This window comes from Anser brachyrhynchus (assembly GCF_964034855.1).
Source record: "Anser brachyrhynchus genome assembly, chromosome: 4".
In the NCBI taxonomy this organism is placed as follows: domain Eukaryota; kingdom Metazoa; phylum Chordata; class Aves; order Anseriformes; family Anatidae; genus Anser; species Anser brachyrhynchus.
Window position 1 is genome coordinate 44,288,677 of NC_137698.1, and position 15,576 is coordinate 44,304,252.

General features: G+C 39.1%; 1 protein-coding gene across 1 annotated transcript in view; it reads left to right on the plus strand.

The window, feature by feature from the left end:
* ANKRD50 (ankyrin repeat domain containing 50) overlaps nt 1-15,281 on the plus strand; it is a 42,087-nt gene extending 26,806 nt beyond the window's left edge. The window contains exons 4-5 of the mRNA XM_080589713.1: nt 6,346-9,893; nt 12,213-15,281. Coding sequence (XP_080445839.1) covers nt 6,346-9,890 — 3,545 coding nt within the window. The 3' untranslated portion in view covers nt 9,891-9,893; nt 12,213-15,281. The remainder of the gene's footprint in view (nt 1-6,345; nt 9,894-12,212) is intronic.
* Nucleotides 15,282-15,576: the final 295 nt, after the last annotated feature.

Genomic DNA, 15,576 nt, shown 5'->3' on the forward strand with positions numbered 1-15,576 from the left:
ATAAATGACTGGGAGCAGGGCTGCTGCAGTTGCTTGGTCCCGACGATGTTCTTTTTTGGGTGTTGAACACAGGCGAGAGCTCTGCAAGCATCTCTCCTGCCAAAAATAGTCATGACATGGAAGAAAGAGTCCAGCCTTTCCTCATCCACTGTCATCTTGCCACTGCTACAAAGGAGGGGAGTTTATTCTAGTCCTCATTCCTTCCCTTTTGCTGGTAACTTATTTATGCAGGTTGAATAGCTGTGCCTGCCTCTGCTGCAGCCCCGTGTTCGTGGCCCCTGTGTGTTCGGAGTTTCTGTAGTAGCACAGTGTGCTACAGATTTTTCCCCTTACTCCAGATTCTCAGCTTTCATTAATTAAAACAAAAAGAAAATAGTTTTTGCCTCTTGTGGCTGCAAAGACAACCTCAAAAATATGAACCAAATGTAAATTGATGCCTGCATGAGTCTGCGGTCACCCTCCACAGTGAGCAAAAGCCAGCCAACTGAGTAAAAAAGAAGGGGAACAGATAACACGTGTCATCCTGCCTTCTCTTCTATGTACGCTGTCACCAACTGCCACATCATGCCTGCCAGACTTCTGCCCCAAATTTAGCTATTTTCCTTCTAGTGTCCATAGTTATCCACATAATCTCCCACGTAGTCATTTGCTATCATTTGGCAACAAGTGTGGACTGTCAAGCAGCTGCAGTAAACACAGACTTTTCAATCTTTTTATTACAGTTTTTTAGAAAACTTTATTTCCTTTTCTTCCCTGATTTCTTTCCTTTATTTTCTAAATAACTCAAAAAACGTCTGCCCTGAAAGCGGCACAGAGCATACAATGTGTTTTTATATGTTTCAGCTAACTAGATAATTAAACCGTTTCCCCTAAAAAGAGGATAAATATCAAAAGTAAAGCAGCTATTCTTGCAAAACTGATTTCCTTTTTAAAAGAATTTAGGCATTTTAAATTCCAACAATTTTATTTAGAGAAGTTTGAGTAAAAAGCGGATATTTCCTCATTTAACAGCATAAAGGTAAACAGGCAGAACTGCATATGTACAAATGCTCTATTCATTGGTCTAAAGAGGCTTTTTAACGGGCATGTACTTCTTTGTTTTATCTTTAAAGAAGATATTATCTGTGGCATCCGGCTTGATTGTACCCTTCAATTAAACACTGACATTCTTGATCAAACGAATTCCTCGTGCACGAGGCACCAGCCTGGTACAACCCATGCAGATGGCACATCTCACAGAGTCATATTTACCATGAAGATAACGTTACATACTGGAAACTGCAATAAAAAGGCTGAAAAATGGACATGAAAGGGTTCACTCCAGCATCGGAGGCAGCTTACTCTCAACTTATCTATAGGCAAAAGTGGACCTTTTGGCTTTTCTCACTCTTGTATTTGTCTATCATGCAGCTTCAGACATACAAATATTAAGAGCTGATATTTATCCAGACTTGCTCTGGATTGGAAATCTTGGGAGCACAGGTCTTTGGTATTTTTGCAATTTGCTAGTTCTGGTCTGGATAGATGTGGAGGGTTGTTCTTGTAGCATTTCCTAAGATTAAAAACTGAGCAAAAATGTGAAAACTAAAGGAAAATGTAATAAAAATCACAAACCAGCTTTTCTGCACCCAGAAGATTCATACTGTTTGGTTATTGAAGCCGCTTGGGTAGCTGTAGTGCTGAATCCCCAAATCAAATCACTTGCCTGGTTTGGAACCAAACCTTTGCTTCTCAGCTGCCGAGAGTATAAATGGCATGAGACCACTTCAGGAGAGATTGCTTTAAAAAAAAAAAAAATAGAGAAAACCTACATTGTCCCTTAATTTTTCATTACAGGCTAGAATTTATTTAGGCAGTTTTGTGTTACATTAAAGTCTTTATAGGAGATGGATTTTGACAATAAAAGATAATTTATATAGATTTTTAAATGTTTATGTAGTTGTAAAATTTACTCCTATATTATTACTACAGCTGTGAAAAAGTTATTTGCAGTTTTGTTTTGAAAAAAATCATTCAGGAGACTTGGAAATAAGGGTGGTTTTCTTTTCCATTAGGAGGTAGACATGACTTTATTATTTGCTGTTTCCTCTTTTCTCACTCTTCTGATCACCACTTCAAAATTGGATGCTAGGGAATTTCTTCTTTCTTAATAAAAAGTTGTATGTGCATTTTCAGCTTTTTAGCCTTGTAATTAAAGAAGGAAGACTAAATTACATCTTTAGGAAGACCTGTAAATCTAACAAAATAAAATTCTGTGCATTGACATGGACCAGTGACAGCAGCAGAATTCAGCCTCAAGACTCTTCCAATATCCCTTAGCACCTGTGGTGGATGCGATGCAATTCATAACACATAGTTTTTAATGCATTTGCAGTGTACTAAGTATGCTGCTGCAGTTTTCAGGTGCATTTTCTCTGCTGGATACGTTGTTCTTTTAGAGCAGATGTACATAAATAGCCAGAGAAATACCAAACTTAATATATGCTTAGATCAGCAGTGTAAATTATTAATGCCTAAGTGTTGCCATGGTTTTAATCATTTAGATTATTTCAAAGCTAACAGTTTAATTAAATGAAATATATTAGAGTGTATTTAAAACTTTAAAGCAATAAAATATATTTTGTTAAAGATATGAAAATTGAAGGTTATTTTTAAGTATTTAGTGGAACCTGCTAGTTAATAGCTTATTTTTATTATTAAATTTGAAAATGTTGATATACTGTAAAAGTATTTATATAGCCAAGATACTTTTTTTTTTCTTTGAATGACCCCAGGCCTTGCCAAGAAATACATTTGGAACTGATTTGTTTACAGAACTGCCAGGAATTTAATAAATCAGGAAAATCCATATTGGAGCTCCCATTGGGTTGAAAGTGATGTGTTGTAAGAAAAATGTTAGCAATGCAAAAAGCAGGGTCGTGGGACTGCAAGTTCTGTCTGCTGCGCTCCTGTTTTGCTGAACTTAAGTAGTTCATGGGAATGCATCTGAAACAAAATGAACTTTCTCCTAGTGTTTTGATGCTTCTTGTCCGTGAAAGTGACTTATTGTGTCTGGTAGGGTGGAAAAGCAAGTTTGCAGGATCTTTGTTTGGAAATGTAAAATGAGCTCATTTAGATAGATGCTTAGGCAAAAAAAACACGGCTTTGTTTTACTCCTTCAAGCTAACAACAAGAATTTCGTTTTTTGTTGTTGTTGTTGATTTTTAATATTTTCTATCTGTAAAACTTTCCTTGGAGTATTTATTGTAGCATGGCATGGTGCAATGGTTAAATATAAGAGCCTATTTCTGTTCAAAAGTCTGTTACAATGGAAGTTTATTAATCCCAGCCCTTAAAGAATGTTTTGTCCCTAGGACGTGTGAAGACACGTATGGCTGTAGTGTGCTCGTTGTATCTTGTCTTCAGATACGATATATAAGATTTCCTTAAGAAAGAACATTTGAAAAACTTGGAGCATATGTGGGATTGAGGTTTTGGGGTGTGTTTATTTTTTGGATCATGTCCAAAATGGTTTTGTTGACTTCCCTACCCCTTTCGAGTAGCAAAATGGAAATCGGTATTCCAAGACGTTTCAAGGTAAGGAATAGTTTTGTGCTTTTGAAGCACACGTATGGGGTCTGAGATGCTTGAGCAGTTACCACTCTGCAACTTTTCATGCGAAGGCTGAGAGTCAAGGGAGGTGAAGAGCGGTCATAAGTCAACACAGAGCATTAGCTGAAGTCTTGCTGTTGTTCTTGCTGTTGAAGATTGCTGTTGTTTGGGTCTGTCACGGGTTTTGTTGCTGGGGTGAGGTGAAATCAACCACCGTAAAACTTGAAGAAGCACTGGAGTTATTTATAAATAAAAGTAACTTAGATATGGAGATGTAGGTGAGAAGGAAAGATGCGGGCATGGAATTGATGTGAGAGCTGGGGGTGTCGTGACGAGAGTCACCTATTACTAGACACACTGAGAAGGAGTTTGCAGAGCTTTGTTCCTATTTTCATTCAGCCAAGTGACAGATACAGATCTGACTCGCAGAAGGGTTTACTTCACTCTTAACAGAGGAGTTTAAAGAACTACAAGGTAATTGTGGTGGTTGCTTTTTGCACTGAACTGAGCAAAATAGAGCTGCTGCCTGCACACATGAGACGAGACAACCAAAGCAACACTTGTGTGATGACAGCTCTGTGCACATATGACTGTGAATGCATGCACCAAGCAATCCTTCATTTTTAACTCCACTGTTTTTGCTTTTCTGTCTTCTGAAAGCTCGCAGAAGCAGCCTTTCCTTGAAAGGAAAGCTTGGAATCGGCAGAATGGGAGGGCACCAGCTGTCCTTACTCAGCAATGTTTCTTACTTGGCTTCTGTGCATGAATTATGGGCTTTACAAAGATACATACAGAATATTTTAACCAAATGAACAGTAAATCAGTGAATTATGCCATTCTGCAGGTCAAGTTAGGACATTACTTGAAGTTGAGGTAACAAATTGTGATGGGTAAAGATGGTTCTTTTTTTTTTTTTTGGAGAGACATTAAAAAATGTCTCTAGAATAGAGAGAGATCCTCCCAGATCTTATTTTCTGCCTCCTTGCCTTTGCATTCAAAAATCTGCAAGTCTATAATGTCATTGGTGTGGTCTTAGCATGTGCAAAATTATCCTGTCCAATGGTTTTATTTTGAGAAGAAGCATACTTTTGTATTCTATCGATTTAGCCCTCTTAGATTTGTCATGCTACCATAATTAATATATTTTTGCTTCTTTTACTATTTTAGTAACATCACTGTAATTGGCATCTTGGTTCTAGGCTGTTGTGTTTGTACAGTGCTTGGGAAGACTTAACTCTTAAATAGTTAACAGAAGGAGCTCGACATAATGTTCAGAACCTCTGCTGAAGACATTCAGGGACAAGAAACAAAGCTCAATTATTGGAACAAGTTCACAGAGTGAGCAATTTGATCCACAGAATATTTTAATCCAATAAAAACATAGAGTTGAAAATGACCTTCTTCAGAGTGTCACTTCCAATTACTTGTTCTGTGGAGTTAGGACCGAGATTGCATTGGATGGGTTGCTCGATGGCTGCTTTTCCTTCAATATAATTTGGGGGTTAGTAACTGCTTTGGTTTGCAAAGCAAAGCTTTTTTTGACGAGATGAGCTGACTGTAAAGGAAATGTGTGCAAGCTGCTACATAGGAGGATGAGATTAAAGCCTGTCCCTGGAGAAGTGAGGAATAATTTCGGCCTAAAATACAATTTTAACCTCGGTAGTTCAAGGCACTGTGTCTGTGTCTTCTGCAGTTTTCCTGTAGCTTTCAGAAAAGTAGCATTCAGACAACATAATGTTTTGTTAAACAAAGAAGGTAGGTATTCGTCAAACACACTGTTTGGTGCTATTAAAACCAGTGTTTTAAACAAGATAGCCGTGTATTCCATGGAACTAAAATGCCATTCACATATTCCATTCCGCCTTGTTCTTTAGGGCTTTCGGCTACTGGAATTGCCCTGGAGACTGTTCGTCACCTGTTTGTATGAGCAGGGTTCTTTACTTTGTCAGAGGGTGTGGGGTTGTACGTGTATGCATGTAGGGAGGAGATGTACACACTATGCACATATGAAATTTCCCTTTTTCCTCTCAAGAGTAAATAGTTTGGAAAAACAATGGGATCCTATGACTATCAGAAAGCCTGTTTCCTTATGCAGTGATTCAGCTACCAAAGAACTGGGGTGTTTATCTAAAACTCAGTCCTTATTTGAAAAAATACACAGTAATCAGTGCACAGAAATGTAAAGGTGTTTAAGCTGTTCTTGAATATCTCTCTCTTTTACATCATAAAGGCTTTTAAAAGAAACTAAGGTGATCATGTTAAAGTGATTTATGTTCATTTCAAGAATATGCACCAGGTGTAAATAATATCTTATGTAATTATATTAATATAATGGTTGTCTTAATCTAAATAGCTGAAAATTATTTGGAATTCCACTGTTAACCACATTGGAGAAAGTATTATCCCTTTAATAAAATAATAATACTTAATAATCTCACTTCAGTTGCAGTTCTGTTTTTCATTTATTTTTCTTTTTGCTTAGGTGTTTAGTATTGTCCAAGGCAGACACACAATGTCTGATTCAAAGTCACTTTTAAAATGTTCCTCTTTAGTAACACGTATTTCTGCTTATAGTAGATCATGATTAAAAATAAGTGTTTTCTGCTATTAATAATGATTTATATTCAGTATGTTTGCATACAAAACATATTGTGGTGGGTGTGCCCTACCCCAAAATGTCTTTTTGCTTTTTTTAAAAAAGACTTAAGTGAAACTAGATCAAAAATAAATAATAACTTTCTTCTCTTTCAATAGGTTTTAGAAAAATAAGTCTGGATGATCTACGAAAGGCGTACATTGTGAAAGATGTGCAACAGTATATTTTACATCGTTTAGATCAGGAAGAAGCACTGAGACAACATCTCACAAAAGAAACTGCAGAAATGCTGAATCAGCTCCACATCAAAAGCAGTGGTTGCTTTTTGTATCTGGAACGTGTCCTAGATGGAGTTGTGGAGAATTTTATTATGTTACGAGAGATCCGTGATATTCCGGGAACGTTAAATGGCCTATACCTTTGGCTCTGTCAGAGACTTTTTGTGAGAAAACAGTTTGCAAAAGTCCAGCCTATTCTTAATGTGATTCTTGCAGCCTGCAGGCCGTTAACCACAACAGAATTGTATCATGCAGTGTGGACCAAAAATATGACGTTGACTATGGAAGATTTTCAGCGCAAATTGGATGTCCTGTCAAAAGTCCTCATTGATGGACTTGGAAATACAAAAATCTTGTTTCATTACAGCTTTGCGGAATGGTTGCTGGATGTAAAGCACTGTACACAGAAATACTTGTGCAATGCAGCAGAAGGACACAGAATGCTGGCGATGAGTTACACCTGCCGGGCAAAGGATTTAACGCCCTTAGAAGCTCAAGAATTTGCCTTGCATCTAATTAACTCAAATTTACAGTTAGAGACTTCAGAGCTGGCTTTGTGGATGATATGGAATGGCACGCCTGTCAAAGACTCCCTGTCGACCCTCATTCCGAAAGAACAAGAAGTGTTACAGCTCCTGGTGAAAGCTGGTGCTCACGTCAACAGCGAAGACGACCGCACGTCTTGCATCGTGCGGCAGGCTCTGGAAAGAGAAGATTCCATTCGCACCTTGTTAGACAATGGGGCATCGGTCAACCAGTGCGACTCGAACGGGAGGACGCTCCTAGCCAACGCGGCGTACAGCGGCAACCTCGATGTCGTTAACTTGCTGGTTTCGAGGGGAGCGGATTTAGAGATAGAAGACACTCACGGGCAAACAGCACTTACCCTCGCTGCGCGGCAGGGGCATACCAAGGTGGTGAATTGCTTGATCGGATGCGGGGCTAACGTTAATCACACTGATCACGACGGCTGGACAGCACTGCGGTCTGCGGCGTGGGGTGGGCACACCGAGGTGGTTTCTGCGCTCCTTTATGCTGGAGTCAAAGTGGACTGTGCGGATGCCGATAGCCGAACAGCGCTGAGAGCAGCAGCCTGGGGAGGGCACGAAGATATCGTGCTGAACCTGCTCCAACATGGTGCTGAAGTTAATAAAGCCGATAACGAGGGCAGAACAGCTTTGATTGCGGCTGCGTACATGGGGCATAAAGAGATTGTGGAGCACCTGCTGGACCATGGTGCAGAGGTGAACCACGAGGATGTGGATGGAAGAACTGCGCTGTCGGTCGCTGCGCTTTGTGTACCGGCTAGCAAGGGGCATGCTTCGGTGGTTAGTCTTCTGATTGACCGGGGTGCTGAAGTCGACCACTGCGATAAAGACGGCATGACTCCGCTGCTGGTAGCTGCTTATGAAGGACACGTAGACGTTGTTGATCTACTTCTGGAAGGAGGAGCAGATGTTGATCACACGGATAACAATGGTCGTACGCCGCTTCTGGCAGCAGCCTCCATGGGCCACGCTTCAGTTGTAAATACTCTTTTATTTTGGGGTGCGGCTGTTGATAGCATAGATAGTGAAGGGAGAACAGTTCTGAGCATAGCCTCTGCACAAGGCAATGTTGAAGTAGTACGGACTCTGCTGGACAGGGGGCTAGATGAAAATCATAGAGATGATGCAGGCTGGACACCTTTGCATATGGCAGCTTTTGAAGGTCACAGGTTGATATGTGAAGCTCTTATAGAACAAGGTGCTAGAACAAACGAAATTGATAATGATGGACGTATACCTTTCATATTAGCTGCACAAGAAGGTCACTATGATTGTGTGCAGATATTACTAGAAAACAAATCCAACATTGATCAGAGAGGCTATGATGGGAGAAATGCGCTCCGGGTTGCTGCTTTAGAAGGTCACAGAGATATAGTTGAACTACTGCTCAGCCACGGAGCAGATGTAAACTACAAAGATGCTGATGGCCGGCCAACACTTTATATTTTAGCATTAGAAAACCAACTCACGATGGCTGAGTATTTTTTAGAAAATGGTGCAAACGTAGAGGCGAGTGATGCTGAAGGAAGAACAGCACTCCATGTTTCCTGCTGGCAGGGCCATTTGGAGATGGTACAGGTGCTGATAACATACCATGCCGATGTGAATGCTGCAGATAACGAGAAGAGGTCTGCTTTGCAGTCTGCTGCATGGCAAGGTCATGTGAAGGTAGTGCAGCTTCTAATTGAGCATGGAGCTCTGGTCGATCATACGTGTAACCAAGGTGCTACTGGACTCTGCATTGCAGCCCAAGAAGGGCACATTGATGTTGTCCAAATATTACTTGAGCATGGTGCTGATCCAAATCATGCCGACCAGTTTGGCCGCACTGCTATGCGTGTCGCAGCTAAAAATGGACATTCTCAGATTATTAAATTACTGGAAAAATATGGTGCATCTACTCTGAATGGCTGTACTCCGTCTCCAGTCCACACAATGGAGCAAAAACCCTTACAGTCTGTCTCTTCTAAAATGCAGTCATTAACAATGAAGTCAAATAGTTCAGGGAGTACCGGTGGAGATATGCAACCTAGTATGCGTGGCTTATCTAATGGGCCTGCTCATGCATTCAGCTCTCCTTCAGAGTCACCTGATTCTACAGTTGACCGTCAGAAGTCGTCTTTGTCAAATAATTCCCTGAAAAGTTCCAAAAATTCTTCTCTCCGTACCACATCATCGACTGCAACTGCTCAGACTGTGCCCATCGATAGTTTCCACAGCCTCTCCTTTACCGAACAAATCCAGCAGCATTCCCTGCCACGCAGCAGAAGTAGGCAGTCTATTGTTTCTCCTTCTTCCACAACTCATTCCCTAAATCAAAATCACAATTCACCAAGTAGTGAATTTGAATGGAGCCAAGTGAAACCTAGTTTGAAATCAACTAAAGCTAACAAAGGGGGGAGAACGGACAATTCCAGCAAGTCTGGGTCAGCTGGAAAAAAAATAAAACAAAGTGGTTCCTCCCAACCAAAAGTGTTAGAGTATGAAATGACTCAGTTTGATAAACGAGTACCTATTGCCAAATCTGGGACGAGTGTGCCGCTCAAGTCAATGCCGACAGAGTCACAGTGCAAAATTTTGGTCCCACCAGCTCAGCAAGAAATTGGTCGATCTCAGCAGCAGTTCCTAATTCACCAACAGAGTGGGGAGCAGAAGAAGAGAAACGGAATTATGACAAATCCCAATTATCATCTTCAAAGCAATCAGGTTTTTCTTGGTAGGGTTTCTGTCCCACGAACACTGCAGGATAGAGGGCACCAGGAGGTACTGGAAGGCTACCCTCCCGCAGAGACAGAACTCAGCCTTAAGCAAGCCTTAAAACTCCAGATTGAAGGTAGTGACCCAAGCTTCAACTACAAGAAAGAAACACCGTTATAAAAGGTAATCTATCCAGTCACAAAGGAGCAAAATGCACGCATTTCATCATGTGTGTTTTAAGTAAGCTAAAAATACATTTCGTTGTAGTTTACCATTGTAATTGTCTTAATGAAAACCATGACAAGTATTTGATTGGTTGCAATTTAAAAGCATCAGCCTTGGAAGAATTGGTTCATCAACATATTTTCTGTTGAATTTGAAGTGCTCAAATCTTGCTCCTCTGTCTTTAGTACGTTACTGAATTAAATGCTAAGTTTCATGTAGCTTTGATCTGGAATTTTCTTCACCAGTATAAGAATAGCTGGGAATTTTATTATGTGGTATTTTCAGATACACTCATTATTTCATGCAGTTCCCTCTATATTGAGTAATTAATCGTATTTACAAAGATGCTTTTTAGGAAGCTTGTGAAGATTCTTGCAAGTTACAGGCAACAAATTTACTTCTATGAATTTAGATTCTGAATGTGAAAACTCGAGTTTTTCTACAAATGTGAAAGTTTAGAAGCTACCCTAAAGCTTTAATTTTATATTTCTGTTATTGTGAAATAATATTCTACAAAGAGAGAACATTCCTCATAGCAAGATACAAATCTGTTATCAATTTCCTCACCATTCTGCAATTCTTAAGTATGAGCTGAAAATCAGTGGAGTTCACTTTGATTTCTCACTTTCTCTCCCATACTAAATTTTATGCTGCAAAATAAATATTATGTAGCTTTTTAAAGTATGAATTGTCAGTAAGAAAATCAGCTAAAACAGAACTATTTCTCTGCTTCATCCTGGGGAATTTTTCTTTTTAGGGTATTTGGAATGTATTCATAATTAGTATTTTCCATTTGAATTTCAAAGAAGCAGCATCTTCATACATGAAATGTATGCAGCTCTCACTGCTTATTTGTATTTTTCTGAAAACATACGTTTTGTTTGTGTAAACACTGCATTTTTACAGACCAGACTGCTGCTCCTTAGAACCAGAATGTTCTTGGTAGCTGACTCAGTTCTCTTGAAGGCCACCAAAGACTGCAGGTTTCTAGGGCAATTGCAGTTGGTACAGAATCCACAAATGGGAGATTTTGAGCTGCCAAAAGCATGTTGACATTTTCTTTTTTCTCTGAAATGTCTGGGAAATAGAGTTCATGTTAATAGAATGCATCTCTCCAGGTGTACCTGGGGTCTCTTGTGAACTGCGGAGTGTTAGGATATTGTGCTGGACTCTTAAGATGTTTCTGTGGGATTCCTATTTTGGTGAAACCAAAATATTTGAAACAATACAGTGTTTCACAAAGCTACATAATAGAGCCTGCACATTTGTAACGTGCAAATATTAGTATTATTTATCAAAGGGTCAGATGAGTTGTGAAGCAGACAAAAGTGAAGGGGTAGAACTACAGGAGCAGAGAGAGGGGTAAGCAGGTGTAAGAAGGGAAATGGACTCTAAATCTTAGTAAAAGTCAAAATGGTTATAGATTCCTACGGCTCTACATCCTGTCCAAAACAGGGTTTAAATATATTTGTATTTTTTTCCTACCTCCATATGGGTGCCTGATGTTTAGTGCTAGCTTTCATGTTACATTTTGTATATAATTCTGACCTAAAATGTATTGTTTCAACTTGACCTGTGTCCTTGAAGCTGACAAGTTTTGATGAATTTTTCATCTGTGTAGATTTTAAAACATGTAGAAAGCATGGAAAAAAAAATAACGCTTCACGTATAATTTTAAAACTCATCTTGAGCTTTGCTTTATCAGGAACATATAGCGCTTTTTTCAAAAGTCAGGGGTTTTCCGCTTTGAAGTACTTATTTTATGTATTAAGCATATGAGGTGATGGATAACTAAATTTTTTCCTTTCCTTTTCTCTAATGCTTTCACGTAGCTTAACTTTAAATACAGAAGTTTAAAACAACTTGTGTGCATTATTAACTGCACACAAGTGCAGACTGTAATTTACCTCCTCTTTTGCCAAGTCTTGAGCACAAAAGCAGTAATTTCCCTGACCAGTGAGTGCATTAGTCACACGTGCAGAATCACACCAGAAATACTCTGCCAGAGCACCTGAGGACCAGCTTTCCTTCCCCGGCTGCGTCTTCTAAGCTATAATCAGAAGGCTTTCTTGCTGCAGGAACCTTGTAGCTGTTTTGGACAGTAGCAAGCACAGGAAATCCATCACGTGATTTGAGTTAGACAGGAAATGCTTTTTGTCGTTGGTATGTTGTTGTGTGCTTTTAACTTGAATTAGAAATTACATAGCTGTCTTGCTGACAGCGCTGCATCTATGGTGGAATATTTCAAAACTTCACGGTTTTGTTTTGTGCTTTTAGGTTAGTTCCATGATGCCATGAACAGAAGTGCTTCTGCTCCGAGTGATTTATCAGCTGGCTGGGATGAAAGCATTGATGAAAACACCGATGAATGCTTGTTTAGTCCGCCTGGAAATTCAAGAATGTGATTATACCACAGTACAGTTACCTTAATTACTGTAACGTGCCTACATTTTCAGGCTGCCTTCTCCGTATTACCCTCTGTGCTTCAAAAATTTATTTTATGTACTTTGTATTTAATACACAGAATGAGCACTTTTTTTTTTTTAATTGCAGAAAGATACACACGGTATTTCCCTGACAACAGCTGAAAATTGTAAGATTGAGGAATTTCTGATTTCCAGAACGCTTGGCAGAAGTGCATGTGCCACAGTGAACTTTGTATGAAAAGGCAGTGCTTTTTGTATTTATTTTCCTGTGGCTAAAGAAAAAAAAAAAAAAGCAGACAGTGTGTCACATTTGCATTGGTGTAACGTATGGTCAGTGTTTCCTGTGTACTTCAAGAAGTCCTCTTGAGAAATGCAAATCTTCTAGCAGTATTTTATAAATACTGTACTTGTGTGTTCTGTCTATGTAATAGCTGTTCTGTGGTAGCAAAGGGGTCAGACTGCAGCCATCTGCAGTATCTTTGGGATTTTTAAGAAACAAAATTCAGTGTCTGGTACCACAGCACCAAATCTGGACGGCAGCCTGTGACCACTGGAAGCGATGGGTAAATTTGGTCTTGGACACCTGATCTTGAATAGCCTCAGTTATTGTTATGGTAATGAGGTAACTGAATATGGGTATTTCTTAGGTGCTAATGTTAAAAGTCTGATCCTGCTTTCATGTACATCTTTATACATTAGAAACAGCTCTTTATTTTTCCAAGGTAGAGGACTGTATTGAGAATGTGTCGGTTAAACCAACCATGGAAAATACAGAAGCTTTGTTAAGCTGAGAGAATATGCAGTGAGAGTATAATAGAGAAAGAAAAGGTTAATAATACCATTGTCTGTGGAGAACAAGGATTACTGAGTTAGCCCTGTCCTGAGACAATAACTCTTTAAAGCACAAACTTGTATGAATGTGGTTGCTGCTTCTGGTGGATTAGGTAGTGCCTGTGTGTGTATCTGTACCTGGAGTGTGGTTGGTCAGCAACCTAGATAGTCCATCTGTAGGTAACAGAAAAATGATTTCCCACTCTTACAGCAGAAAAAGATTACTTATATAAATGAGAGCAAAATCAAGCCCGTTGTTGTGCAAGTGAACAGTATGAATTTTTCCTTTGAATGTGCATATCTTATTTGCACAGCTCTGAGTGATAGAATAAAACAAGTGATTATTTTCTCCTAAAAACGCAAGCTATATTCTACTATTCACCATTACACAGCCTTGCTCTTTAGAAAATAAGCCTATTTTTATACGTGAGTATTTCTTCTAAAGGCTTGAGATTCGTCTTTTTCATACTCTAATTCTGATCATTCCACAAATAAGAAGATAGAAAGCTAAGGATATTTTTCATAGAGGATTAATTAGATGTGTGGCTATCCGTAAACTTTGATAAATGGCCCCTGGATCTATATGTAGTGCATATTCTAAGGCACTAAAGGGCTCAGTGTCTTATTATCATAACATTTTCTTGTCATCAGAATATCTTTTGAAGTGTTGGGTTTTTGTTGTTGTTGTTTTTTTTATATCTTGCACCTCCATTCTTATTCACTTGTTACTAAATGTAAAAAGAATCTTTTATAGTCAGGCATTCAGTGCATAGTAAGATTAAATGTTAAAAGTTGACACACAGCAATATTGATTATTCTGAATGTTTCATGTATTGAATTCTTGTCCCTGTGGGACAATTATAAAATAGACGTGACAGAAGTCTTGCAAAACGGCCTTAAGAGTGGCTCGGTAAAGAAATAGTACCAAAATGTTCTCAGCAATCTTGTTCCAAACCTCAAGTACAGTCCATTTGCAATGCTGTGCAAGAATAAAACTTTTCTTAGTTGTTAGGTGTATGTTTTGTTCTCTAGAAAGGGATCCCTGAATGCTGACATTTTTCTACTGACCTTGACTGTCATTGGGATTATATTTATTTAATTTTATTGTGTTATTAATTGCACCTTGTGGACAGAGGACGTAAAAATATGGCCAGTTTCACAAGGGGCCACCATTTATAGATAGCCTGATGGTTTTTGTGTGAATAGTATTTACATTTGAAACAGCTGGTGGGGAAACCCTATATCCAAATCAGCAGAAAGTAGACCTGCTGAAAATGTTTTCAGAAGGAAAATAACAATGCTTACGGATTTTGAACATCACTTAGGAACAGAGCACGAATCGCTTTAAAGCATCTACTTTCTCAGAAGGTCTGTGTAATTCCACATTGCTGTCGTGTGTGATTTTTAGTCTCATCATTTGTGAGGTTTCTGCGTGCAAAGGCAAGTCGCTGTTCCCCCGTTGTTCTCTCTGTCCTGCTCTGCTCCATCACATCCGCACGATCAAGTGGAGGCGAATGGAGTTGCGTAGCTGTGACTCAGCACGGCTGCTTCTGGCAATGTACCGGTTCTCCCGACCCAAAAAGCCTGAATAAAACACGAATCCTCTTTCTTTTCATCACATTTCACTGGTCCTCCCAAGGTCGCCTCCACAAGACACTTAAATCTCCTAACGGGAAAGCTAGGGAAAAGACTGTTTTGTGGACACTGGCATCAATACTGTATGCATGTGGAAAAACTCTTCAAAAGAGCAATGCATTAAGAGATGTAGAGGCACAATGATGCATTTTTGTCCTCTCTGTGATCAGTATTGAAAACATTACCATTTATTTAAAAATAAAAAGGTATTTTTCCCTCCTTGGTTACTCTGCTATGCAAACATCTGTATTGCTTAATATTCCCCATCTGAACTTCTCAGTTAACTTCGTTTGCAGATAGACTGTTTTTTTCCTGGAGTGGGTTGTAAATAGCCTTTAATGTACATTGAATGAATTTCACATTGTAAAATTTTTATTTTATTCCTTGTATTATATTAAGCGAAAATCCCTGTGTATATGAAAGTGCATAATAAATATATTTGCTTTTCAGCATACATCTGTTTTAATTTTTCTACCTCGTTTCCCGGGACATCTCAGGAAAAGCTTATTAAACATGATTAACATTTGTATCGTACGTCATGGAACACAACATATGCATCAGGCGGTCTGGGCGAGCAAAACTCGGACCTTAATGTTAATTCCTACACCCCTGCTTATCACTCAGATGACCTTCCTTTTTTCCACATTAAAAGTGAGTCAACCCTGAGCATTTGCAGCAGGAAATTCAGTGCACGTTACTTGGGTTAATATGACAATTTATACTGGCTATAGCAAGAGGGCATAAAAATT